Below are 27,982 nucleotides of genomic sequence, written 5' to 3' on the forward strand. Positions count from 1 at the left end.
ACTCCTGCAGGTGTCACTTTGAAGGCAAACGTGGCCACCAAAAGTGGCCCTACATTTAAGCCCAAAGTCCCCTCCCCCACCCCCGTTCATGCCATCCCTTGAGCATGATGGCTGTGCTGCCATGGGTATGAGTGATGCCATTGAATCTGCCAAGCAACCGAATGTAAGCCAAGACGTGACAAATGTCACATGAACTGAGTGCATGTGAGCCTTACGTAAAGTTTACACTTTTCTCCTTCCCAGGCCCCAGCTTAGGCCTCTCCTTTACGTGCACCTTCATGCTATCGGACAAGAACTTTCAAAGTGCCCGCAGGGTTGTCTTTTGAACTGGGGAGAGGGGGGCCTCAGTGGGCTTGAGGGGGAGGGGCACTAGGCTGCCAGGCTTCTGTGTCCTGTAACTCACCCAGCACCAAACAAACTCTCAGCCCACCAAACACATGCTTGCCGATTTAATGCCCCGCTGTCTCTTGCTCATTCTGGAGATGTGTTGTTTGCCAATTACTGCTAGCACTGATATTTACCAAGCTTGAATTAACCAAGACCAGATTAATCTGCTGCTGCATCCTACAGGTTTTCATTCTGAACATTGCTCAGTTGTCCTGTCTAAAAGAATGTCACACACCTTCCAAAATAAAGGAGAAGGAGTCTACTTCCTTCCCACATCTTTTGCTGCTGAATTGAGCATGTTCATTTCTCTCCCTCTCAGTATGTTTGGGGGAGGGAAAAGTAGGCAACTATTAGAGATGGTGAAATCATGTTCCCCATGCCCTCCTCCCCATGCCTCCCCCCCTCAAGCCTGCAGCAAGTTGGAATGTGAATTCCAGCCTCCCCCCCCCCCCCGCTTTTGAATTACAAATTGGAGCCTCTCCAAGCTGCTCCTTTTGTTCCTCTTTCAACTTGGTACTATTCTCCACTGGAGCTGATCAGAGGCAGCCAGTGCGCAAGGGCCCTTCACCGTCAGATGGGTGGGCATTCATTAGCCAATGAAAGACTGTCCCAGGTCTTTGAGTCCCAGCTGCTCTTTCATGTGCAAAAAAAAATTGGTCAACCTCTTTTTTGGAGGAAACTCCTCTAACTACAGATTTAATAAGATCAGCCTCTTAAAGTGCATAAGCATTTAACAAGCTTTGTAAGAAACCTTCCCCCAAAGGGCTTCCCTTCAGCTCGCCAGGCTGCCTCCCTCTTTTAATGAGATGCCAGAGTGCAATTTGGTCAGGACAGGAGGTTTTCCTGTTTTGGACTGATGGGCAAGATAGAAATATTTACATCACAAGCGAATAATACAGCATTGTGGGCCATAGTCTTTTTGAGCATCAGCTTTCCTAACAGCGTACAAAGCAATGAGCATAGGGTGAAAATATCCCACAGCTGGGGAGCTGTGGCAAAACCTAAATCTTGGAGGAAATCCAAAGAATGGATGCCTCTGCAGCACTAGATGGTGGTGGCGGGGGTGGTGATAATGATGATGATGATGATGATGATGATGATGATGATGATGATGATGATGATGATGTATTCGATTTCTTACCTGCCGCTCTTGAGAGTCATCTCACAGCAAATTACAATAAAAATAAAACCCCACCTAGATAAAAACTTTAAAATCCAAGCAATTCCATATTCCAGCGCCAAGAAAAAATAAAAAGCCCAACCCAACCTCCTCCCTTACCCTCCCCCCTCCAGCGCCTCAGGGGTGCCAGCTAATACATCTATAGATTGTTCTAGTCTGATTGCTCTTGAGCATGGAGGGGCCTGGCTTCAACCAGAGGCCTGGCAGAAGAGCTCCGTCTTACATGGAACTGCGAAAGCTCCTGCAAGGCCCTCAGCTCTTCCGGAGGCTCTTTCCACCATGTGGGGGCCAGGACCGAAATGCCCTGGCCCTGGTTGAGGCCAGGCAAACTTCCCAACGAAGCACATTAGGCAAGTTGCCTGGAGTCCTTGTCCATGTTGGAAAACGAAAGATCTGCAGTCTGCATGATTGAGCAGAATATGAAGAATATCCTAAAGTGGGCATTGAAGGAGACCTGCATTTAGTGTAGTTAGAAATCCTGATATTGTCCCAGTAATCTCCTCCAGTATCCTGACTGGCTCTATTGGAGACTTCCTGCTCCTTTGAGCACTTCCTCCCCACTTGCCTCCAGAATGAACAGACTGAACAAGGAACAGAACAGTTAGACCGGGACAGTACTCTCTCTCTCACTCCTCTTTCTATACCAAGTATGTTTCTCGCTTCAGAATAAAACTATTCTATTCTTTCAAGCAGGCTGGTGCTTTGTACCTTTTTGCCTATTTAAACTCTGCCAACAGCAGATGTCATTAGGTCATTCACTAATCAAACCTTTCCACTGACACATATGCTATAAAGAAAAGCACAGGCTTGTCACTGTTAAGATAGCCAAAAGCTATGCAGACACGTTGTTGCTCCTCAGTAGTTCACATCCCAGCATCGCTCTTTGACGTACAGACTTCCTTCTGCTTGAGACCACAGCAAATAGCTCCCAATCAGAACTTAGGGTCATGGGTGAGGGAGACAAACCCTTGGCCTCCCAGGAGTCTGCCCTTTAGAACCTGGGCTGCACAACTTCCCAGAATCCCCAGAACCCTTTACTGCGTCCTGCTCTCCTGGCACTGTATACTTAGCCATAACACTCTTTGGCATATGTACCATCATCCCTGTCATGAAAATCGTTCATATTACAAACAGACTATACTGTTTTATACACACCTAAGCAACACTCCACTACCCCAACACTCCACTATTCAGCACAAATACTAACATTCTTTTACACATTCACCTATGCCATCTCTTCACAGATTACATTTTCAAGCTTGTCTCCTCATCCTACGCACTACATGTACATTACTATACCTCCTTTTTGTAGCATTAACTTGAAAGTTCGTTATAAGGCTGTATTATTGCTGCATTTGTCTATAATAGGGGACATGATTACAAAACATGTGTTAAATTAAGGAAGTGCTGAAAAACAACAGATATTTGTTTCTATTTGTTTCACATGAACAAAACAGGCCCATAAAGAGAAAATATTTCTGCAGCTGAAATGATGCAATGGACATTGACACAGTTTAGGAAGTTAGAATTTTACAGTTGTTGAATTAAGTCAAACTTTCATGTCTCTACCATTTTTAATTAATTTGATTTTTGTTTTCTCCTGAAAGAAAATCTACCCCCCCAAAAAAAAACCCAAATCAGATGAGTACAAAGCACTTACACTTTAAACTAAACGTGTTTCTTTTGAAGTAAAAGGAAAAGAGAATAAGCAGGCCAACAGATCCTTGGTGTTCAGCAGCTCTACGCTCATCTGTTAACAGTATCAGTGGAGTCTTGAAAGAAGTGCTTGCCTCTGCTGCCACCAGCCGACAGTCCAAGAGAATAAAGTTTGAGTTCCTCATGCCTTTTAAGGCCAACAAAGTTTTATATTGGGTATTTGAGGTTCCACACACACACACACACACAGAGACGTACGTGTTTTCAGATACATTGTAACAGAAATCACCAACTTCCTTCTGCTTGAGAAGGTCGAGGGTGCAGAGGGTGCTGCCAGGAAGGGCTAATTAAAGTCAAGATGCATAAGGAATTGAGCAAGAAATATAGCTAAGCCTGCTGCTTCAGACCAACATAGCTACTCACCTAAATCTGACACCCAAGAGCAAGCCTGTTCAAGCCCAGCAAAAACATCCTGACCATTCAGTCACCTCTAATGGAATAAGACCAGGTGCAAAATTGACCAACACTCCTGTACTATGAATAGCTGCATAGAAAGGGAAACTTCCTCAGACAGAGAGGAAGAGAACAGTTGTGCTTGCCAGTGTTCCTTTTATGCCCCCTGAAGAGGCAGGAGCTCTGCCTGCTTTAGTTTTAGGTTGTGCTGTGCTTTCAAGAGTCCCCTGTCCCCATTGCCAACATGCCAACCTGGATAGTCTTTTTGCCCTCAACACACTGGTGAGATGAGGTAATTTGCTGAGGGCTGACCAAGGGAGTTCCCAGCATCCCTACTGGTGGGCACTATGCAGAAGCAATGCTAAGAATCCCACTGCATCTTGCACAGACACTGGGCAGCATCATTAATAGGTGATACAAGCTTGTCTCCTCCTTTGTTGCTGGTCCCACTCATCAGGCTGGCCACACCCTGGATCTGATCTTTGGTGCTGGTGTTGAGATCGATCTGGTGGCTAACAACATCGTTCCGTGGTCTGACCACCATACCCTGAAGGCTCGCCTACGGATGCCACCCCTCCCCTGTTTGGGTGACGGACGCATTTTAGTCCGCCCACGGAGACTTATGGAATCCGAAGGATTCCTGAATGCTCTGCGGGACCCGATGCCCTCCGGTGTCTCGTTGGAGGCCTTGGTGGAGGACTGGCAGTCCCGCCTGTTGGCCGCCATTGACGAGATAGCTCCTGAGCGCCCTCTCCGCCCTCGCCTCAAGCAGGCCCCGTGGTTTACCGCGGAGTTTCGGGAGAGGAAGAGGGAGGTGAGACGGCTAGAGCGAGTGTGGCGGAAGACCCGCGATGAAGCTACAAGAACATCTCATCGCACGCTTATGAGGGCGTATGAGATGGCGGTGAAAGCGGCAAAGTGTGACTACTTTGCTGCGGAAATCGCGTCCGCTAGCTCTCGCCCAGCCCAATTATTTAGGATAGTTCGGACCCTTACTGCCCTCGAAGGAGGGCATCAAAATAGTAGTCAATTGGAACTAGGCTGCGAGGCTTTTGCGAGCTATTTTGCGGATAAGATCTTGTCGCTCCGTCGTGACCTTACTGCCACAGTTGATACAGTTCGTGAACTAGAAGCTCCGTGGCCGTTACGGGGGATCAGGTTTGATGGCTTCAGGCGGCTCTCTTTATCCAAAGTGGACAAATTGCTAGGGTCGGTGAGGGCGACCACTTGCCCCCTTGATCCCTGTCCGTCGTGGTTGCTTAAGATCAGCGACCCACGGATAGGTGTTCCCCTGAGGGAGATTATAAACCTCTCCCTTACATCGGGAGAATTCCCTCAGCGGCTCAAGGAGGCAGTGGTTCGCCCTCTTCTGAAAAAACCATCGCTGAATCCGCGGGACCCCGCCAGCTACCGCCCGGTATCGCATCTTGCATTCCTGGGCAAGGTGGTTGAGAGGGCCGCCGCGGACCAGCTCCTAGCATTTTTGGAGGAAACTTCGGCCCTTGATCCATACCAGTCTGGCTTCCGTCCTGGCCATGGGGTGGAGACTGTGCTGGTCGCCCTGACAGATGATCTCCGGCGCCAGCTGGACCGGGGCGGGTCGGCCATTCTCGTGCTATTAGACCTGTCAGCCGCATTTGATGTGGTTGACCACGAGCTCTTGGTTCACCGCCTCGCTGATACTGGGATTGGAAGGGTGGCTCTTAAATGGCTATCCTCCTTTCTAGAGAACAGATCACAGAGGGTCGCTGTGGGGGAGGAGTTATCCGACTCCTTCGCACTCCCATGTGGGGTGCCACAGGGAGCGGTGCTCTCCCCCACGTTATTTAACATCTATATGCGTCCCCTGGCTCAGCTGGTACGGAGTTATGGGCTTGGGTGTCACCAGTACGCTGATGATACCCAGCTCTATCTCTTGATGGATGGCCGGCCAGATCTCCCCCCAGAAAAATTCGCCAGTTGTTTGGAAGCAGTGGCTGGATGGATCAGGAAGAGCCGCCTGAGACTCAACCCCTCTAAGACGGAGGTCCTTTGGCTAGGCCGAAGGGAGCAGGAACAGGAAGCGCGTCTTCCCTGCCTGGACGGGGTACAATTGTCATCTGTGCCCCAAGCCAGGAATTTGGGAGTGATTCTGGATGCCTCACTTTCCATGGAGGCCCAGGTCACTAAGGTAGCCCGGACGGCGTTTCTCCATCTACGCCAAGCTCGGCTACTAGCGCCCTACCTGCCCCCGGAACACTTGGCCACTGTGATCCATGCAACGGTTACTTCTAGATTAGACTTCTGTAACTCGCTCTACGCGGGCCTACCCTTGTCTCTAACCCGGAAGTTACAGCTGGTACAGAATGCAGCTGCACGGGTCCTCACTAAATCATCTTGGAGGTCCCATGTTCAGCCTCTGCTGAAGCAGCTGCACTGGTTGCCAGTTTGTTTCCGGATCAGGTTCAAGGTTTTGGTACTAACCTTTAAGACTATACGCGGCTTGGGTCCTGCATACTTGAGGGACCGCCTATCTCCTTATGCCCCCCGCAGGGCACTTCGCTCTGCGGGTAAGAATCTGCTGATGATCCCAGGACCCCGGGAGGCACGCCTGGCCTCGACAAGGGCCAGGGCCTTTTCGGTCCTGGCCCCTACCTGGTGGAATGAGCTCCCTGAAGAGCTGCGGGCCCTGTCGGAGCTCTCTGAGTTCCGCAGAGCCTGCAAAACGGAGCTCTTCCGCCAGGCGTTTGTCTAAGGCCGGGTGATGGCCCGGGGCTAAGATCGGACCCCTCTCCCCGGAGGGGGGAGGCCAGTACTAAACTGACCTGGTTCCCCAGAGTGTTCCATCCTATGCCCAATTATCCTCCGTTCCCTTCTGCTCATCCAGTGGGCCTGTACGGGAATAGTTTTAATCGCCATCATTGTGACTTAGTCATTGTTTTAATGGGGTTTTAATGGGGTTTTAATGGGGAATTTTAATGGTTAATATATTGTATTTGTATTAAAATGTTGTGAACCGCCGCGAGCCGGTTTCCGAGAGCGGCGGTCATACAAATCAAATAAATAAATAATAATAAGGGTGCTGCTGGCTGGTCAGTAGCCATTCTGATGATCTGTCCTTCTCTGGCCTTTATTGTTCCTTCTCTAAAAGGCAAAGGAGGCTAAGAGCCCTCCCATTTAATTCTTACAGGATTTGCTCCAGAGTATAACCTTACTGGCCAATCTTTTCCCTCTTATTAAAACAGTAAGGGGTGTTGGGGTGGGCTCAGTCCGTGATGAGGAAGGGCAACAATTGGTCCCATGGCCCTGGACTGACAAGCGGAGGGGCCATATGGAAGGTGCAAAGCGCCTTCCGATTGGCCCCTCATCAGGACAGATCAAAATTCCAGCCAGCCAGGGGCAATCTGGAGAAATGGCTGCCAGTCTGTTCCGGACCACCAAAGGGAGAGGAGGTCAGAAGGGCTGCCAAGGGGTGTGAGAACACAGGCTGTGCCAGTCCTTTTCACCCCAAGGCTGTCCTAACTGTCATGTCCAACTGCAAATTGCCTCAGAACCCTGACAGAGCTGGCAGGAGGCTGCAGAGTGCTCCCCCTCCCCCCTTCAGGCCTGCTGCAAAGGAGCCTCTGACAGGCTCTGACTGAGGGGAGGGAGGCCTTTCCAAGAGCAACACAGGGGAGTCTGAGGGCCTTCCTTTTGAAGGGGGGGGGGGGCAGGACTATCCCCTTCTGCCAAACAGTTGGCTGACAGGGAGGCTGCAGAAAAGCCCCCTCTCACTTAAAATACTGCTCTGGCCGGGGGTTAGACACAGCCAAGCCATGTGTCTTTCTTCTTTGCAACTCTCTGCAGATTTGAGGCCACTGCACAGCGTTATTCTGCAGATGAAACTGGTTCTTTTGTCTCCTGTTTCATCTGCACAACAACACTGTGCAGTAGGCCTCAACATTCAACTCCATGCCCTTACAGACTGGACAACCCCTCCCCTTCCTCTTCCCACTGCCAAGCTCTAGCGCCAGTTGTATTCTTGGACACAACGGGCTTTGCCCCTAGTTTAAACATAAAACCATTTTTCAGGTTGCCAAATGAGAGAAGCTATGCATCCGTTCCAAGAGATTTTTAAAAAGGACTTGGCATCAGAAGCAGTATTCTGTTGGCTGCAAGTGATGCATCATTCTGTGATACTCATTTAAGCACAGTTCTCCAAAGGGGACATCAGACGGGGTAATGATGGTTGGAAGTTCTTGTATGGGAAAGTCTTGGCTGAGGAAGACTATGGACCTCTGTCTCCATACACTCTGTCAGTGAATTGCTTGACTTTCAGGAACAACTTGAATTTTCTTTATAAAAGTATTGTGGAGTAGTCTGGCTGGATCTCTTAAAAATTGCAGGTCTTAAAAAAAACAAGATCAGAAGTTTTTTTTTTATTACATGTTTTCGTGGAATGTTGTCCCTGACTCTAAATGCCCCAATTAGTGAAATGCAATGCCAGGCTTAACACTCCACAGTCCCTAGGAAGGTCTGAGAGCCAGTGGTTCCCAGCCACTGATAACAGGGACCACCTAGAAACACATTGGCCAGCAATGTCTCGCTCCACGTGGCTCAAAGGCAAACTGTCTTATTCATCTCGGACTTCTTCTGACAAGCCAGCAGCAATGCTTCCACCTTAGAGGACAGTAGCATTCGTTAGTATCTGCTACATAAACCAGAGTTGTTAATCGCTGTCCTTAAATGAAACCAGTCAGCCAGCAGGCAGAGCCTCCCATGTCCTACTTTCAAGACATGACATTTGCAGCAAGAATCTTGTGCTAGATTTCTAAAAACATATCCAGAATTCTGCAGTGCCTTTCTTCGGCCCTTTCAAGGGAAGCAACTGCCAGATGAACTGGAGATGAAGAGTCTGCACTCCTCAGCACACAACCTGCCAAAGGGAATCCTCAGGGGCTTTTTGCACGCCTTCAAAATAGCAAAATGGTTGCCAATTGAAAACACTACTGATTTGCTGTTATGCACAACGTCGTCGACAATCTGCCACACACCTGAAACCAATCTGCAAAAAGCGCTTCCTTGTAGCGCTTTCAGGGAAATCCCCAAAAGTGGATTCACCCTCCGGAAAACGATACACTCCTGCAACCAATCTGCAACACTAGCGAAAAAGACCTGTGCGTTAACATTGTTGTGGTTTCTACAAAGTCCCTCCCCCTGGCTCTCTTCTCTGATCTTCCGGCGAAGCGATCGCCATTTTTTTTTTCTCCGAGCGAGCGGGGATAAACGCACCAGCGAGCCTCTTTCAGTTTAGAGGCTTCCCCGGCTTCAGTCCCTCCCCTTCAGTCACTAAGCACAAAGAACAGAGAAGCCCGTTTGCTGATGTATTTTCCCTTTATTTTTTACACATTAATTCAGCCGAAAATCGGGCCCGTGGGGGGGGGGGATTTTTTTTTTCACTCGGAGGGAGCGTGGCAACGATCAAACGACAGCTCAAACACACCAGGCAGCTGGATGGGTCTCTCCGTTGCAACGAATTAACACAGATTCGTTGCAATGGGTCTGTTTTTTTTTTTTTTAACCTTTCTTAAAGGGAATGGGGCTGTTTGGGAGCATGCTAACGGCTGCCCATTGGCTGCTTGACGGCCAGGGGCGGGACGAGCTCGGCAATAGCGCTTCCTTTCTAGCGATTTCTGCCGAGACCGGAAGCCTGTGGGAAACGCTACAAAACGCAACTGGATTCCACTACAAAGGCAGGTATGCATAACGACGAATTCCACTATTTTAAATGGCGATTTTTCATTCAGTGACCAATTTGCTACAAAGATCCCGGTGCGTAAAGCCCCTCAGAATTTTCCTTCTCCATTCCATGGCAACAAGCTGTTGCCGGGCCAGAATATCCCACTGCAGCCAGGCCATCTGGAAGCACACGGCTCCCCAGACCTCTTGGCATATGGGATAATAGAAGCAAGAGCAGAGCTACACAGGAAGCCTGGGAAAGAGGGGGCGGGGAGGGGGGGCAGATGCATGACACAAAATACCTGGCTACGTGGAGGAAAACCATCACCGGCAGCGGCAAGGAGGAGGAAGCTGTTCAGGTCCTAGGAAGGTAAAGGTAAAGGTAAAGGTATCCCCTGTGCAAGCACCGAGTCATGTCTGACCCTTGGGGTGACGCCCTCTAGCGTTTTCATGGCAGACTCAATACGGGGTGGTTTGCCAGTGCCTTCCCCAGTCATTACCGTTTACCCCCCAGCAAGCTGGGTACTCATTTTACCGACCTCGGAAGGATGGAAGGCTGAGTCAACCTTGAGCCGGCTGCTGGGATTGAACTCCCAGCCTCATGGGCAAAGCTTTCAGACGGCTGCCTTACCACTCTGCGCCACAAGAGGCTCATTTTCCCTTTACACGCCTTTTTTTTTTTGCTGTTATGCACAACGTCCACAACTTGTTCTCTCTACATATGCATGTTTTTATTTTCTATGCTCACACTATCTTTTGAAGTGTAAATGTGTTTTGCATGGAGATACATTGTGAGTCTTTATATTTGATTCTTAATATTAATATTTGTATCCTGCTTTTGGGTCCATTGGGTTCCCAAAGCAGAATGTAAAATCAGCACGATAGACCTAAACCAGGATTCACCAGAAGCCTTCTTGAGCCTGCAGGCACCTTTGTTCTATCCAAAAAAGAACTGACGATTCCTCACAAAGTCACAGTAGAAAAATAAAGGAAATCAAATGGCTGTTGAATAAATTCTCCCAAACTTACAGCAATATCGCAAGTAATCAAAATGGGGTCCCAGGTAATAAATCCATTTTCCAGGATCTTCCTGAGTGATTACTTCTTGGTACATAGATGGCTTATCACATAAGTAATTAATTTCATAGTATCACTTAGGCAATAGCTCACATATCATGGGGTCTCCATCAGCTATTTTAACCAGAACACTTCCTTGATACATGAGTATGTTTCATTGTGGCAGCTTTCTAACCTAGAAAATGCCTGCAGTATGGAAAGATTATAAGGGAGAGGGAACAAGGAGACCTACATTTGAATTGTTTAACCACCCCAGTCTTTAACCCTTAGTTTGCAATTGAACAGGTATTATGAAACCCAGGTGTAAGGTTCTAAACTTGTGAGCACATATGCCATATGCCCTTTACGCTAGAGAATTAGGCTTCTATCTGAAAGTGTCTGTTTTCAGGCCCAAAGCATTCAGTTGGCAGGTGTGCCCCGTCCTATGGGTCTATTATCCTCTCTCTTTACTTTCAGTCTCTCTCTCTCTCCTTATCAACCTATCATCACAATACTAACTCTACCTCCATCCCATGCTTTCCCTGTGGCTTCCCCTCCCCTTACCTTCAAGCTCCTCTATGTTGTTTTGGACTGTCTATTCAAGTTAAAATGGCATTTGAGACCTTGTGAAGTGTAATGCAAAAATAAACTCTGTTCCTTGTTCTGATGCTTGTGCATTTGGGAAGGCTTCACCCATTCATTTAAAAGTCCCTTCACAATGGAAGGAAGGAAGCCACAGGGTCCCACAAGGATCGGTATTGGGACTGATACAATATAATTTATTCATAAGTTATCTGGAACTAGGGGTGAGTAGTAGAGTGACCAAGTTTGCTGATGACACAAAACTATTGATGGTGAAAACCAAGCCTGACTGTGAAAAGCTCCAAGAGGACCTCCAACAAACTGAGTGAGTGGGTGACAATGTGGCAAATGAAGTTCTGTATTAGAAAGTAGAAGGAGATGCACAGTGGGGCAAAAAATCTCAGCTTCAAGTACAGGGATTGACTTTACTGAAACTGAGAAGGAAAAAGATCTTGGAGTCATAGTAGCTCAATAAAAGACCGTTTACGCACTGGGAACTTCACTGCCCCAATTCCCATGCAGGAGCACAAATTGGGGGCAGATGAGGTGCACCAGGCCAAATGCTCCCCCATGTGGGTGCAGGAAAAAGTGGGGCAACCTGCCATGACCAAAACTCCAGTTTGCAGCACGGCATGAAACCTCCAGTGTGCAAACAGTTAAAGTGTCAACCCAAAGAGCAGCAGTACTAAAAAAAGGCAAACTCTGGGTTCATGATGATTAAGAAAGAGATTGAAAATAAAATGGCTAATATTATAATACCCCGTATAGATCTATGGTGTGGATTCATTTGGAATACTGTGTACAGTCTGGTCACTGTATCTCAAAAAAGATATCACAGACTTGGAAAAAATACAGAGGAGGGCGACCAAGATGATTAGGAACCTAGAGCATCTTTCCTATCAGGAAAGGCTGAAGAGTCTGGGCCTGTTCAGTTTAGAAAAGAGGCAACTAACTGGCTTTATAAAATTATAAACGGGGCAGAGAGAGTTGATAAAGAATTCCCCCCCTTCCAAAATACTAGAACTGGAGGGCATCCAAAAAAAACAAAACAATGGGCAGTACATTCAGGATGGATGAAAGGAAATACTTGTTTACACAATAAGCTATTAAAATGTGCAATTCACTATGAGAGGAGCTAGTGATTGCTACAGAAATAAACAGCTTTAAAGTGGGATTAGAAGGAGAATAGGCCTATCAGTGGCTACTAGATAAACATGAGCAGGCAGTGTGATGCAGCAGTAAAAAAGGCAAATGCCATTTTGGGCTGTATCAACAGGGGCATCACATCAAAATCACAAGATGTCATAGTCCCGTTGTATACGGCACTGGTCAGACCACACCTGGAGTACTGTGGGCAGTTCTGGAGGCCTCACTTTAAGAAGGACGTAGATAAAATTGAAAGGGTACAGAGGAGAGTGATGAGGATGATCTGGGGCCAAGGGACCAGGCCCTATGAAGATAGGTTGAGGGACTTGGGAATGTTCAGCCTGGAGAAAAGGAGGTTGAGAGGGGACATGATAGCCCTCTTTAAGTATTTGAAAGATTGTAATTTGGAGGAGGGCAGGATGCTGTTCCCACTGGTTGCAAAAGGACACGCAGTAATGGGTTTAAACTACAAGTACAACGACATAGGCTAGATATCAGGGAAAAAATGTTCAGAGTAGTTCAGCAGTGGAATAGGCTGCCTAAGGAGGTGGTGAGCTCCCCCTCACTGGCAGTCTTCAAGCAAAGGTTGGATACACACTTCTCTTGGATGCTTTAGGATGCTTAGGGCTGATCCTGCATTCAGCAGGGGGATGGACTAGATTAGCGATCCCCAACCTGTGGGCCACGGACCACATGTGGTCCTTCGACTAATTGGAGGTGGGCCCCGAAGGATGCCTTCTCCTCCCCCCCCCCCCCGGCCCTTTACAACACACTTCGGGTATCATTGTCTCCCATCACTCCCAGATGGGACTATCTCGTTGCAGAGAAACAAGCTCAGGGTTCCCATTGATTTGTCATTGTCATGAGTTAAAATTTCCATGAAAATAAAATGTTCCTTATGTTCATTGTTGTGGCGTGTCTGTATCTTATTTTGAAGGGATGTTTAAACATTACCATAGCGATCAGAGAGCGTTAGGGCAGTGGTTGAGAGTAGAGGAGTAAACTACCCCCCCCCCACCGGGCCTCAGTAAAAGGCGTTGAGTGGTCCCCGGTGATAAAAAGGTTGGGGACCACTGGACTAGATGGCCTGTATGGCCCCTTCCAACTCTATGATTCTATGATTCTATGTATGAGATAGGATGCTGGCTTAGATGGACCATTAGTCTGATCCAGCATGTCTCCTCTTACATTAAAACTTCTCAAATCTGCCCCACAGCAACTCCACATCTAGGAACAAAGCTTGGTGCAAATACATTAATAGGTAAATTAGACTTTGTAAACATTAAACCACATTAACTTGCTCTCTTCACAACACCTAGGTTACTCAACTAAAGGAACAAATACAAATAGTATTCCTAAACTAAGGCATCAAAAATATAGCATGAATTCAAAATACAACTAAGACAGATACTAATTTCTCAACTGTTTGCTTTATTCACTGAGTCCCATCAAATCAGGTAAAATCCTATGACAACATGTACAGACTGTCTTGACAGTAAAATTACATAAATGCCCCAATCTACTTTCCCTGTCTTAACCCCCTTGTTGTTCCAGCTAGTCAGAGACTGTCAACAAATGAATGGGATTTAACACTTTGGTTCCCTCTGCTTGGATCTGCAGCTAGGAGTTTGGACAGAAACTGTTTTTACACATAATTAACATAATTTAAGACATACAACTGCTGGGGAAATAGTCAGCACCTGCAATACTTTCCACAATCAAAGTGCAGGGTAAATGTCAATGGATCCTCAAAGCCACCATGGGAAGCGCCTTCCTTTGCTATAGAGAGAGGAAGCTGAGATGGAAAAGGTGACTTGCCCATTGCTGTTGAAGGGATGAGACAAAGCAATTCATATCCAGGTGCCCCCTAGTTCCACCCACAAAGCCTCAGTAAAGGAACACATGAAACTAAGAACTGTTCACATCCATGCTCTGCATCTTCCCTTCCAGGGCACAGTCCCCTCCAGCTGACTTCTTTTTGCCTCCGTCATGTTGTTTCTTCTGCTTCTTGGAAAGTTCCTGATCAATAGGAGCAGGTCTCACAAATTTAATCATTTCTTTCAGACCTAAAAGCAGAACAGAGATATCAAATACAGCCACACACCTGGGCATCGATACAATAAATATTCACCAGGCTCCCTTTTCATTATTTCCATTCAGACAAGTACACAATCCTTATAATCCATAGTTTATATGCTTGCCCCATCTCATTGGATTTCACATTTAGCAAGGTAGGCAGAGGGACAGTATTAAAGCTTAGCCTCTCCCACCAAGAATAAGAGTTGGTTCTTATATGCTGCTTTTCTGTACCCGAAAGAGTCTCGAAGCTCTTTATCACAGCACTTTATCAGTGCGAGCCCAAGGTCACCCAGCTGGCTGCATATGGGGGAGTGCAGAATCGAACCTGGCTCACCAAATCAGAAGTCTGCACTCCTAACCACGACACCAAGCAAAGGACAGGTCAAAGATATTAACAGTCCAGCCTTTCATGGGCTAATCCTAACTTGCTACTGATGGGCAGAACAGCATTCAAAAGAACCTGGCAGCATTTGGAACAATATGGTTCTGTCTATATGTTAAGCCGCAGTGAATAAAATTGTGGTTAAAGGATAGTCTTGGTTTAGCAAATCAACTCTGGATTCCTTGCTCTAAGGGAAAAAGTAACAGCTTTGGTAGAGTTCAAAAAGGGCCTAGATGATAACAGATTCAGACAGTAGCAGAGATAATTTGATGAAAGAAAAAGAATTATGGCCTATTATATAGAAGGGATCCTTTTTACCTGGTGGCATGAAGCTCTTTAGTTTCTCTGGCACAACAATTCCCTCCTCTGTCTGATAATTCTCCAAAATGGCACAGATAGTACGTGTTGTAGCACACATTGTGGCATTGAGCATATGTACAAATTCCACCTACACATTTTTAAAAAAAACATCATATTCTGAGTGTTCAGCAGCAAACAATGGCAGCTTCAAGCAAATGCATCCTTTTAAGTAAGTGAAGCAACACTCCAAAATAACCACCTCACCATCTTGTTCGCTGCACATTACATATATACTTGTAAATAATTGCTGACGTTGGAAACTTTGGTATTGCTTCCCTTGTTTTTTCTCCTCTTTTTCTGTTTAAGTCATGCTGCCTAGTTGGATTTTTAATGTGTAAAACATAAGTTGCTTCACAGTTAAGCGAGATACGTAAACCTACATTTTTGTTTCTTTCTTGCTGTGAAGCAACATATGTTTACATGTTAGACCTCCAAAGAGGAGGCAGTCAGGGCTCCCTAGAACACAGAAAGAGGTCTGAATTGTGAGCCACGCAGGATGTTGGGTCAGATCATTTTCCACCAAGCTCAGCACTCTGGCCTCCCTTCAGTAACCAACCTGATGCCACCGAAAGGTTCACAAGCAGAACATGGAAACAGTCATCTCATTACTCTCCAGTCAGAATTACATGTAGCATTCCAGATGTGGGCAAGCCCGCCCTCTTTCTCTCTCTCTATAATGGATGGCATGTCTTGTTATGCCATTAAAATAATTCCCTATTCTCTGTCAGAGCATATCAAAATATAGCTTCCATAGAAAAGCAGCAGCCAATTCCGAATCCACTCATACATTTGTAGGTATATTTATACTCTAGCTATATTACTCAGCTCTTATTAAGTTTTTCTGCCACTGTTTGCCAGTCAACAGGACTGAAGTACTCCTTCTGAGGATTTTCAGTTTAACATCAACATGCACTAATTTGGGATTAGTACATTCTCCAGCTAATTCACTAGTAGATGGGAATCTAGCAAGCCTTTTATTTTTAGGTGCTTATATTCACATAAATAAAAGCTTTGCTTTAAAAATGAACTTTCTAGACATTGGATCTGTGTCTAAAATCATAAAGGAAGCAACAATTATCTAAAAGGCACAGGAATCCTCCAGATACAGATGAGAGCAATTCAATATTCATTGAAGTCTTGCAGAACAATACTAACCCAAACTCTGTATGATTTAGAGTACCTCCTAAGGTCTATACCAGCATGTGAAGATACATCAGTAGGGAAATACACCAGCACCTGTGTATCCCTGATGCTGCCACAGAATTGAATGATACCAGAGGGATGTCAAAGGAGGAGTATGGCTTAGTGAATACCATAAACCTCTCCAGGAGCTAACCCTGGCATAAAAGAAAAGGTTCCCACAGAGCCTATGACAATAGTGAAAATACAATAACTCCAAGTCTCCGGTCATGCCTCGATGCAGAATGTCAACCAAGCCTGAAGCCAATCTCAGTTCAGTTAACCACTAGAAACAAAGATTTGACGCAACCTACTTTGTCCATCATCTTCTTGGTTTGTCCATAACGGATGCGCAACCGACGTGCCTGGTAATCTGTGCAATTTGAGCAGGAAACAAGCTCTCGGAAAGCTCCCGAACCTGGGAACCATGCTTCCAGATCCAGCTTCTTACTGGCAGCATGATTCAAAGAACCTATAATGACAAACAGCAGTATTTAGGCACTCCTTTGGTGCAAAGATAAGGAAAACTGAGAGGTGTATCCTTCCCACCCTTTTCATTTCAGAGATATAGAACAAAAGCAAGGGAGACAAAGGCTGCATTTAGAAGTCAACCTGAAACTAGTGAATTTAGTTTCTTTACTGGGCTTGCATACTTCCCTCTTCCTCCACTTTTGACATACAAAGCAGAACTCCCTAGTTTGATTAAGATACATTTCAGGCACTTAAACAAATTGCTTTTAGCTTTCCTGCACAATTTATTTTATTAACACTTTTATATGCCTTCCTCTTTCCCTATCAATTCAAGGCATCTTACAAAAACCTGATCTGAAGGTACTGAGCAGGCTAACATTAATGGACTGGACTGTATGCCTTTTCCTCAAATGTACTACAGAGAGCTCACCTAAAAGCACAATCTCAATCTCATTAAGAAAACAAAACTAGCTAACGCAGGAACATTCCCCATCTCCTCATGATGGGCATTCCAGAATGCTGGAACCACTACCAAGACAGTTTTCATAACTAAGACAGCCAGTAAAAGAATATCTATACTTCTGTTTAATCCCAGTTTAGAATCCTTGCAGGGAGCATACACATTCTAATTTGCCCAGGTGCCTGCATTTGGAAATCATGTCAAATTGGTGCATAATGAAATCACAAAGTTTTGGGATGTCCTTTGCATGCAAAGGAAGGAAAAAGAAAGAAGGCACAAGGGAGGGCACAGGTGTGGAAGCAGCTGTGTTCGTTCCCATCTCAGACAAACAAAGATTTGTTGTGATATTTGTCAAAGAGATACATATTTACTTTGCTAGGCTGAAGTGAAATTAAACTAAACATGGGTACATATCTGCAAGCTTGAATACTAGAACTACGTATAAAATATTAGAGATTGTAGCAATTCTTAAGAAGATCAATGATGCTTACTGTCTAGTAAGTTTACTCAGGATTATTTAATTAAATGCAATGAGAGGTTTCACAGCAAATATACACAGGATCAGACCTCCCTTGATTTGAGGAAGTGGATGTACCTGAGACAATATTCACAATGTGGTATGGGATGCCCAGAGACTGATAGAACTCTTCAGCAACTGCAATCATCTCATCAAACATCTCCCAAGATTTGTTATCATGAGGTGATGAGTAGACAAATTGCTCTATCTAGAAAGCACCAAGAAGAGTGGAGACAAATTTATAACGGCAGGCAACACAAAGAGGAGCACAGTATAAAATAGTACAAAATATAACAAACATATACAATACTGAAATGCCAAACACAATTTAGCAAGTAATTTTATTTCATATGTTGAGCACTAATTATCAACAGCAATGAGTAACCATCCTTTAGAGACCCTAGAATATACCACATGTTGAGAAAATTTGTTCCAAATTCAAAATCTTTTGAGAGAATAGAAGAGTGTTTTGCTTCAGGCACTCCACCACCACCCCCTCCCCACAGACAAAGCACGAAGAAAAAGTAATGCAGGTCTTCTTCTCTCTCTCATACCATACCCAGAACAATCTTCCCAGCAAAGTTGTTTAACAGATTTTGCACTGGAATACCTTTTCAAATTGGTGCACCCGGAAGATGCCTCTAGTATCACGGCCATGTGAGCCAACTTCCTGACGAAAGCAAGTAGATAATCCAGCATATCTGATAGGCAGATCTTCTGGCTTCAGCCACTCATCCCTGTGCAATGCAGCAATTGGTTGCTCAGAAGTAGCAATGAGATATTTCTCATCAATGGTGTTATCATCACTCTTCTCACTGCCTTTTCCAATTACCTTGAGAAATACAAGTAGTGAGTGCATCACACTAGAACAGCCACACACAATTATGTATATCAACATATTGATCCATTTTAAAGAAGAGTTCTTTTTAGGAAAGAAAAACAGCTCAAGGTTCACACTAAAATCCATGAGCTCTGCTTGCAGAAAAGTTATTTCTCAACTTCTTCAGTGAAAGCACAGGATTCCATGTAGAGACCTACAGCTCAAGGCGAGCATAGTAAGAATCATCAAAAATGCTAACACGTTCCACACAGAACTGCCTTCTGTTTGCACAAGGGCACCTTAGGATACAACTTAGGATATTATTTTATTTAAAATAATAATAACTAGGCCAACTTGCTATCCCTATTAACTTTTAGTCATCGGAAAATATTTAACAAAGCCCACTGTCATGATAGGTGGGTATGAGAAAAGAAAGGATCTAAAAGAAGGGATCCCCAACTTCATTGAATTTGCAAGAATATTTGGAATACTGACACAGCATAGTGGGCCCAGCAACAAAATGATTACCACAGTTTAGTATCCTTATATTGTGGTAGCAGCTGCTGCCAATGCAACATTAAAAAAAAAATCTGCATGGCCAATCAAATCTCCAGTAGTCAATCAAAAGTCTTCTGGGCAAGAGCCCTAACTAACCCTGCCCACTTTCTAGACGAACACTTGGTGGGCACCAGAAAAGATTTCGACAGATGTGCCATAGAACCTGGGGAGCACATAGCAGACTCTGGCTTAAAGCAATGGACCCATTCAGCCCATGCCAAAGTATTCTTAATACTGGGGGTCCAATTTGGTGGAAGGCTGACATGTAATGCTTTAAACAAATACTTGTAATGACTGCATCCCTTCTGACATAACTGCTACCTCTGGTCCCTTCAGTATGATGACACTTAACTTCCATAGCATCAGCCCATTAGGTTCCCGTTCAAAAAACCAGTTCCTCTCTGGCATCTGACAATGAGGTAAGTATCAGCAATACCTGAAGTTAAGCCTCTCAAGATTCGATGTGACTCCATTAAGAATTTTCTTGTACATTGATAACTGTAGCAAAACATTCCTGGAAGCTGCCTTAATGTACTACTGAAAATGTCATCTTTTCCTTGCACCTTACCTTATAAAGCTCTTCGTCAAATTGACTTAGTTGAGCCACTTCCTGCATCACTTCTTTTCTCATGAAGAAGGGGGTATAAACAGGCGTGTATCCTTTACTGAGCAATGTCTGTAGGGCATACTGAATGAGAGCCTGCTCTAGAAAAACAAGGGGACCCTAAGGAAGAAAGAGAAGAGAGGTGGACCAGTCAGCATTCTATTTCACAAAGACTACCTGAGAACACATAGCCTGAATTAGCACAGATCTATCAAGATGCTACAACTCTGGTCCTCAGTTCACATAAATTTACTTTATTATGTCTTTAATATACTAGATATTAAGATATTATGTTCTTACCTTAAGAAAATATCCTCTGCTACCCGCTACAATGGCTCCCTTTTCTCCCTCATAGCCATCCACCATGACTACCAGGTCCACATGGGAGTACTTCTTCCTCCCTGCACAGTCCCCCCATATCTTCTCCACTTTGTTATCTGCATCCTACCAAAGTTGGGGAAAGGGGGAGGAAAGAGATTTTCAGAACAATAAATCACTTCAGTTCTTAGCAAGAATGTCCTCAAAGGTTTTATTTGTTCACAGCACAACCCTGATCGTATGCACATCTGATTGCACAGAGCTTAATTAAACTGACCCAAGTCTTATTGCACTGCGCTTGTTCTCTACCTGGAAAACCTAAGAATCCTAAGGACTCATCCTCAAGAGACTGAAAAGGGTCTAAACTTGTTATACGTGTCTATGAAGAACTTGTCCTTTCCTCACAGAAGCACCCAGTAGCTGCCGTGGTTTCCAAAATTGCTACTTGCCACCTAAACAAACTACATTATCTCCATAGTAACACTTGCACACAGGAACTGTGTTAAAGATTTCAGAGTAAATCTAGTCAATTAAGCTTCCCCAGCATTATCAGTTAAAATATGTCTGTGGGTTAAATTAAATTGATTACAAAGACTGTAACTATATCTCATGCATTTTCTTAATAGGATTTTGCACTTCTTCAGAGCCATTTATACTTGTCTATCCTCTGTGGAGTGTAATGTTTTATAATGAAAACTGTATTCCCATCACAAACCCATTCCCCAGAGAATCAAATTATGCATTTCAATTTTTGCAGAGTTGGGTCCAGCCATGCAGCAGTTACAGGAAATAATTTCTTAAAAGAGAGAGCATGCCCAATCAGGCTTAACAGCATCACGATGGAAGGATCTCAACCTCCCTTCCACCTCATTTTTCCATGCAAAAACCGCAACGGAGGGAATTATTTTGTCAATTTTCCTGTTCTACATGCACTGGAGTTGTAAAATCGGGAAAATAACTCCCTCCCCCCAGTGTGAATTTCATGTGTGAAAATAGCTGGGGAGGAAGTAGGAGCCCTCCCTCCCACAGCACTGTTCTGAGTTTGTTTGGCCTCTCTCTTTTACAGAATCGTTTCACTGCAGCTGCTATGTGGCTCTGGATAATCTGAACCCAACTTTTTAAAAATCATAGCCAGTCGTTTGGTTCAGAGACGTTTAATATCAAGTTTCAACCCACAATCCTGACAGCATAATACATCAACACAGCTACACAAGAATGTTGCAAGAAGTACCACTGCCATTGTGCCTTTACCAAAAGTCTTCAAAATTTGCTCCTACCTCATCATTGCTGATTGGCACGGAAGGATGAAGAAGATTTCCAATTTCTCTAAGGTTCTCAAATCGTTCTGCTTCTAGCTTCAGGCGCTCTTCATCACACTTCAGTATGGCTTCATCAATAAGAAGACGGATTTTCTTTATTTGGCTTACTTGCAGACCCTAAAACACAAAGCACATCGCAACATATGGAAGGAAAGAGGGAAAATAACCACCTGCAAAAAAAGAAACATCCTTTAATAACATACTGGCACTACTGATTTTAACTTCACCCTTCATCTGAAGGTTTATCATCAGCGTTAATCCATTATATGTTCAGAAGAAAAGGCAAAAGTTTGCCTGTCAATAACACGTTCCTGCAAAAACTCTGTCTTAGATGAGGAGCACCTCATTAAAGACATTGTCTTTAACTAACAAGCATATTAAATGGCTAATGACCCCTGTAAAGGGGCTGAGTGAAGGTAAACAAAAGAAATACTTAGAACTGCCTTTGCAAGATTTTCTATGCTACTCTGCAATTTTATTGCTCTGAACAGAAAAAAAACCTTATTAAGCAAGTCAGCTCTCTAAACAAAATTCTTTGCCTGATACAGTATTAATAGGCATACAGAGACTTGTATCAGTCTTTTAAAACAGAAAAGTAATAATATGGCATATAAGACATATAACAGAACTGAAAATACGGTGCACTCTAAATTAGCTGGGATTTACTACAAAACGAAGTTCAGGCCTGGAGTTTTTAGGGTAGCTGAACAGCAGCCACGAGACAGCAGAGTAAGGCAGGAGTTATGAGACCTCTGAAATTGCTTGGACAGTATATACCATATTCCCAGCAACTGACTGGCAGCGGCTTCTGTACTCACTGCTATAACGGCTGGTGCCTGGGAAGAAACTTATGCAGGAGGCATAACTTCTAAATTTAAATGTGGACAATACAAACTATAAAACTCTGAAATTAATTTCTTTTTACTCCCAGAGTAGCAGCTGCTGCTTGGACAAGAGCAAGCCACAAGGGGCTATAACAGCACACGTGTCTTATCAATTGATTAAATGAATACACCCCTCTTTCGAAACCCTGCAACCAGAAAAAAATTATTATCAGTACTAACTTACACCGAATAATGCAAAATAATTATGTACTGTAAACTAAGAGATGTAGCTAAAGAAAACATAACTCACGTCCACTTCTATTTTGTTAAACCCCTTAATTTGTCCCTTAAAGCCAGCTGGCACTAACGGCCCATGGTTTGCTCATGGTGAAAGCAAGATTTATGTTCTCTCCAACCGTGTTTAATGAGAATAATGTACAAAATTATATCCTTCTGAAACAAAGGAACACACATACCACCAAAGCTTGAAAAATTCAAGATTCTCAAGTACAACTACAGCCCACTAGGTAATTGATAAACCACAAGCATGAAACATTGGGCAGCTGCTTGATACAGGCAAAAAGGAATACAGATGACTTAAGCATTTCACCTTTTCTGCAGCCACTTCCAATGAATGAAGCCCTTGGACTATCGACAGTAGCCTCCCTGTCATGATACCTAGAGTGCTATTCCTAGAACACCAAAATTCACAAAGCCTAAGTGAACTGCTTTCTGACTAGCTGACAACCCTCAGTATAAAGCCACCTAGAAGCACCTCAATCACTAACCAAGAATCCACTGCATTCTTCCAGAGGGTCCAACAACCCCCAGAAGGTAAGATTTCAGGGCTCACAGGAGGCTGCAGGGGGAAGGGTATGTAAAAAAAAAGTTCTGTCCTGTGAGTGCAAAAGACCAACCCAATGCCTACAGCGCAAAGACCATCACACACCTGAAAACAACTACACAGCTGATCCAAGTGATCAAAGGATAGAAGAGGAAGACACTGATATTAACACCTCTTCCAGTCCATCCCGCAAAACAAGACTGTATATTTGAATAAATAAACCAAAAGCTTGTAGAACATCACTTACTGCTAAAGTGTCTGCTGTGAGCTCATCAAGATTTTGTGCATTTTCTGGCACATGGTCATCATTTCCTACTGGTTCTTTTTTCTGTGAATGGGCAGATGCAAAAACAAACATTAGAACTCGCAGGACACATGGACCTCAGGCTTAGCACATGTTTGTACATATATGAAAACAGTAACATTTTTAAATGCCTTAGTAACACTACTGTCCCGCTCTAGAATTTAATAAAAATGAAGTTAGTTTGAGATTCTGATGGGGTGCTATGGCCATTTCACCCTCCTCCCTCCCTCACACACAGTAGTTTTCCTTCTTTTATTCTTGATGAGTAGCCCCTATATCTATTTTCTTATTTGTTGGTCCATGGCTGTCGCCTCCTGTCATGCTATTATATGTTTTGATTCTGGCCCACACCACGGACTTAAGGGAAGAGGCTAAATAATAAAACCTACTTTGCAATTACTCTAAATCCAGCTAATATGTTGCCAACAAATAAGCATTTTTGCTTTTCCAGTAGGTTTTTGAAACTTTGAGAGATGCTTTCTTTTCCATTTCTGCTTTAACTTAGAAGTCCAGATTTCTCAATTTCACTGACTATTCCAGTCAAGAAGGCAGGAACATACAATTAAGTTCTTCTTTTAAAAGCTCTCTCCCTTTTAACCAGGCAGGGATTACGTACCTAGAAGATTTCCCCTTTTTGGCTTGAATGGGGATCCTCGTTGATCTATTAATTCCTTATTTTCTCCTTGCTAGTCCTTAGTCATTGCTAAACTATCAATTCCTCATTGTCATTTCTTAACTAACACTCTCCACAGAATTTGGTTTAACAGTCTGTCACTCAAAGGTGACTCTGTGAGAAGTGGGTGGTATCAGGCAGGCCAGGCCAATTCTCAAGGAAGTCTTGGCCGAGGTCATGGTGACAGTACACCTGGCCAAGCCTCTCGACTCAAATCCCCTATAGTACTGGACAGACAAGGCTGCCAAACGGCCTGACCTCTCAAATCTTGCCATAAATCTGCTATCCTGCCCCTGCCCCCACCACTATGCAGAGAAAATGAGTGTTCTCTCAGATAGGAGATATCATCAGCTCATGCTACTCATACCTAGACCTATGACAAGGAGAGGTGGCGGCCCACATCCAGAAATCATGTCCAAGATGAGGTGATCCACTCAGTGGGCTCCGCAGTGAATTTTGCATCTCTAGCACACCAGGAGACAGCCTACCACATAACAAACCCAACAAACCAAACTGGTCCATGAACACAATTGTATAAGTTCAGAGTTGGAGATTCATGACTCCCCCCGACCCACAAACACCTACAAACCTCAATTTTACAGGTTTGTGCCCATCTCTATTCACAACAGTTCATGGTTCATTAACTGGGCAGGCCACGAACCAGTTAGTGCCCATCCCTACTGAGCATGAAGATGTAGGGTTCAGTTCCTACATTCTCTTCTTATGGAAGACCTGCTGAACTTATCATGACGGGCTGGACAAAAGTAGAATGATGTTTTTATCACCCACTTGAGGAAAAGAAATCAATGCCAGCCCTAAGATGACAGTAGGCTCAATTTCATTAAACAATTTCTGTTTTTAAATAGTGTACTCCAATGTTAAAATGAGTGGCACGGCTTGTTAATTCTCTCTCATTATCCCTTTCCCTCCATCCTTAGCATATATTAGCACATCTCCAATTCTGCACAGCCAATGATTTTTCATATCATGATTCAAGCAGTATATCTTTCCTACAAAGCTAATTACAAACTAAAAGGGTGTCCTTGAAAATGTTTTGATAAGCTGACAATCATCAGAATATATATTATCAACAAATCATACCTTCATTTTCTCTCCTATAGTTTTGCTGCACAGGTTCTTCATTTTATTCAGATTGTCTGCACGGAATCTGCCTAGAAAGAAAATTGAGAAAGTGTTAAGTCTTTTCTAAACATCATTATATATCTGTCAAACTGTTTAGTTACCTCTGTTGGAGGTATAAAATAGGTTAAAATAATCTATGTTCTTTAAAATAGCTGTTTTAAAATTGAAAATAACACCTCCAAAGGAAAAAGGGATTTCCCTTTCAAATAATGTTGATCAGCAAAATTTCTACTATTTTTCCTTTCCTAACCCTCGACATAATCCTTCTCTGTAATGTTTTGGTATCAAAGCTTTATATCCTTATACCACTTATTTGAAAAGCAACCTGTACAAAACCAGTAGAACATATTTTCATATAATTTTAAGCCTATATTGTTTGTTTAGCACCCCCTGAAATTAAAGAGGTTCAGCAGATCTGATAGTTGTTCTATATGCGCACTAAGTCACTAGTGCAGAAAAACTGAGAACACCATAAACTTTGGAATAGGATCAAACATCAACAGATAGATGAAATTTTTTATTTGTTCCATGAGTGGCTTTATTGTCTAAATACAAAGCACAGACTAAGATGGCCTCATAGTGAGGGCAAGAACAAGGTAGGAGTCTATCAACTGAATTTCCCTATAAAGAATATAATGGAAACGTTTCACCTCTTTCTCCTGTCAGTGTTTATTATGTAAGTATACTTCCAAATAATCTCCACCTAACTTCCAAGACTTTATTATAAAGGGAAAGAAGGTCTCAGTCAATGAAAGTGATCTTGTTTTCTCTTATGAGTCTGGCATTCTTGAATACTGGCATTTAAATATATAAGACCTCAATATAAAGGAATAATCTACATTTATAATTCTGAATATGACCTTAGAATGCAGAGTAAAAAGCCGCACAATAGGATTATGTTTACTTCAGTTAAATAATATTTAAAATATATACCTGGGTGTAAATTCTTTCAAAATAATAGATATAATGTCTGCTTCTTTAAGAAAAGAATTTTCGCAGACATTTCCACTACACTCAGCCAATACAAAGTTCAGGTCAGCTGGGAAGAGGAGAGGGTAGGGTGGAACAACACATGCAGTCTTAAAAAGGTACAAAAACAGGAAAGGAAGATAAACTTTGAGAGGAGGGGGTATCTGAACATGTAAAATAGGAAAGCTAAAGATGTGGAATAGGAATGGGGTGGGCAGGAGACACTGATCATGCCAGGGGAGAGAGATAGGAAAGTAGGTGGATGGGAGGGAAAGGGATGGGCTGCCAGGGGAAAGGAAAGCAAACAGGTTAGGTTGACAGGAGAGAAACTGCAGGCATTGCTGGGGAAGGGAAAGAGGAAAAGCAAGAAGGAGAGAGTGGGGGAATTAGTTCCCTTCCCACAAATCCCTCATTTGTGTAAATCTAATTCGCTAGGTATTTACACCAAATGCATTGTTTTGCTTTATGCATAATTCCATTTTTTCCAACTTCTCATTCTGATAGATTTCAAAATTCTTCTCCCCATCTTCAATCCTGAAAAAGCCCTTACTTTCAGACCCCAATGCAAAGGAATTCATTTTTCCCCATTCCTTGCTGAAATCAATTGGGCAAATGCATTGTGACTAACATTAAAAAGGTAAAGGTATCCCCTGTGCAAGCACCGAGTCATGTCTGACCCTTGGGGTGACGCCCTCCAGTGTTCTCATGGCAGACTCAATGCAGGATGGCCTTGCCAGTGCCTTCCCCAGTCATTACCGTTTTACCCCCCAGCAAGCTGGGTACTCATTTTACCAACCTCGGAAGGATGGAAGGCTGAGTCAACATTGAGCTGGCTGCTGGGATCAAACTCCCAACCTCATGGGCAGAGCTTTCAGACAGCCTTTCAGACGCTTACCACTCTGTGCCACAAGAGGCTTTATGTGACTAACATTGGTATCCAGTTATACCCAAGGTCCAACTAACCTACTCTAGATCCTACTCTAGATCCTTTATCTGGAATACTGCTTCTCAATTAACACTAATTTCTGGCAACCTTGGAAAAACTAAGAGCACCACCAGTGGTTGGAAGCACACTCTTACAAAGGAAAGCACAGCTGCCTCAGGTCCCTAAGTTGACGGATCCCTTCCATATATTCTTTTTCAGTCTGGTTAGTGAATATCGAACAGATTGCTGACCTTAGCTGTTAGTTAGGGAATATGGGAAATCACGGAGCTATCTTATGTTTTTAGAAAGAATTGTACTTGCTCAAAACTAACTGTAAGGGAACCGCTGCGAGATCCAACTTGCCAAAACAACAAACCCAGAACTGTGACTTCCCTACGGCAGCACAGCCAAGGCGCTCTGCAGCCGCAGCATCCGTGAGCTTACAGCAGGATTGCATCAGACGAGGCAGCGCCAATGCCCGCTCGGACAGGCGCCGGGGAGCAGCGGGGCTCTGCAGCTCGGGGAAAGGCTTCCCGTAGAATGACCGCGGCCGTGGGGCGCCGAGGTCTTGGGACCACGCAAGCACGGAGCTGCCCCGAAGTGGGGCTGCTGGGCCGCCTCCCTCGCCCTCCGACCTGGCCAGGAACCCCGCGGCTGCAGGAGCCCAGCCGGCTCAAGGGGGGCGAGGGGAAAGGGGCAAGGCAGGGCGAGCGCTGCCTGCCTGCCGTCCTCCCCCCTCAGCACCTACATCTCCGCCAGGCCCCGTCGGCGGCCACCAGCGCGTCCACGAGGGCCGGGTCCTTGAAGCGCTTGAGCTGCGTCTCGCGAACGAGGGCCGGGTCGCCGCCCTTGTCGGTGCGGAAGAGGTCCAGGTCGAGCACCATGGTCGCCGGCCGAACGACTGACTGACTGACTGACTAACACCGCCGCGGAGGGAGCGGGAGAGAGGGGCACACCCTGCCCTGCGCCAAGCGAAAAGAAGGCAGGCAACTCAGGCGGCAGGACGTGCGCACGCGCACTGCGGGCGCGGCGGAGAAGAGGGACTGCGCGTGCGTTCGGCCTTGTCGGCGGAGCGA

At 44.6% G+C, this 27,982-nt stretch overlaps 2 protein-coding genes across 2 annotated transcripts in view; one reads left to right on the top strand and one right to left on the bottom strand.

Moving 5' to 3' along the window:
* RPL10A (ribosomal protein L10a) overlaps positions 1–27,982 on the top strand; it is a 486,091-nt gene that overhangs the window by 74,400 nt on the left and 383,709 nt on the right. The gene's annotated exons all lie outside the window — the stretch shown is intronic.
* On the bottom strand, positions 13,569–27,931 carry SARS1 (seryl-tRNA synthetase 1). Its single transcript, XM_077334240.1, has 11 exons — positions 27,655–27,931; positions 24,971–25,041; positions 23,140–23,220; positions 21,183–21,341; positions 19,888–20,031; positions 19,552–19,707; positions 18,216–18,437; positions 17,684–17,813; positions 16,472–16,629; positions 14,937–15,066; positions 13,569–14,223 (listed from the first exon to the last, which is right to left on the bottom strand). Exons 1-11 carry the CDS (start codon positions 27,788–27,790, stop codon positions 14,066–14,068), a joined length of 1,545 nt encoding a protein of 514 aa, XP_077190355.1. The 5' UTR covers positions 27,791–27,931; the 3' UTR covers positions 13,569–14,065.

Source organism: Paroedura picta, chromosome 4, assembly GCF_049243985.1.
Source record: "Paroedura picta isolate Pp20150507F chromosome 4, Ppicta_v3.0, whole genome shotgun sequence".
Classification (NCBI taxonomy): domain Eukaryota; kingdom Metazoa; phylum Chordata; class Lepidosauria; order Squamata; family Gekkonidae; genus Paroedura; species Paroedura picta.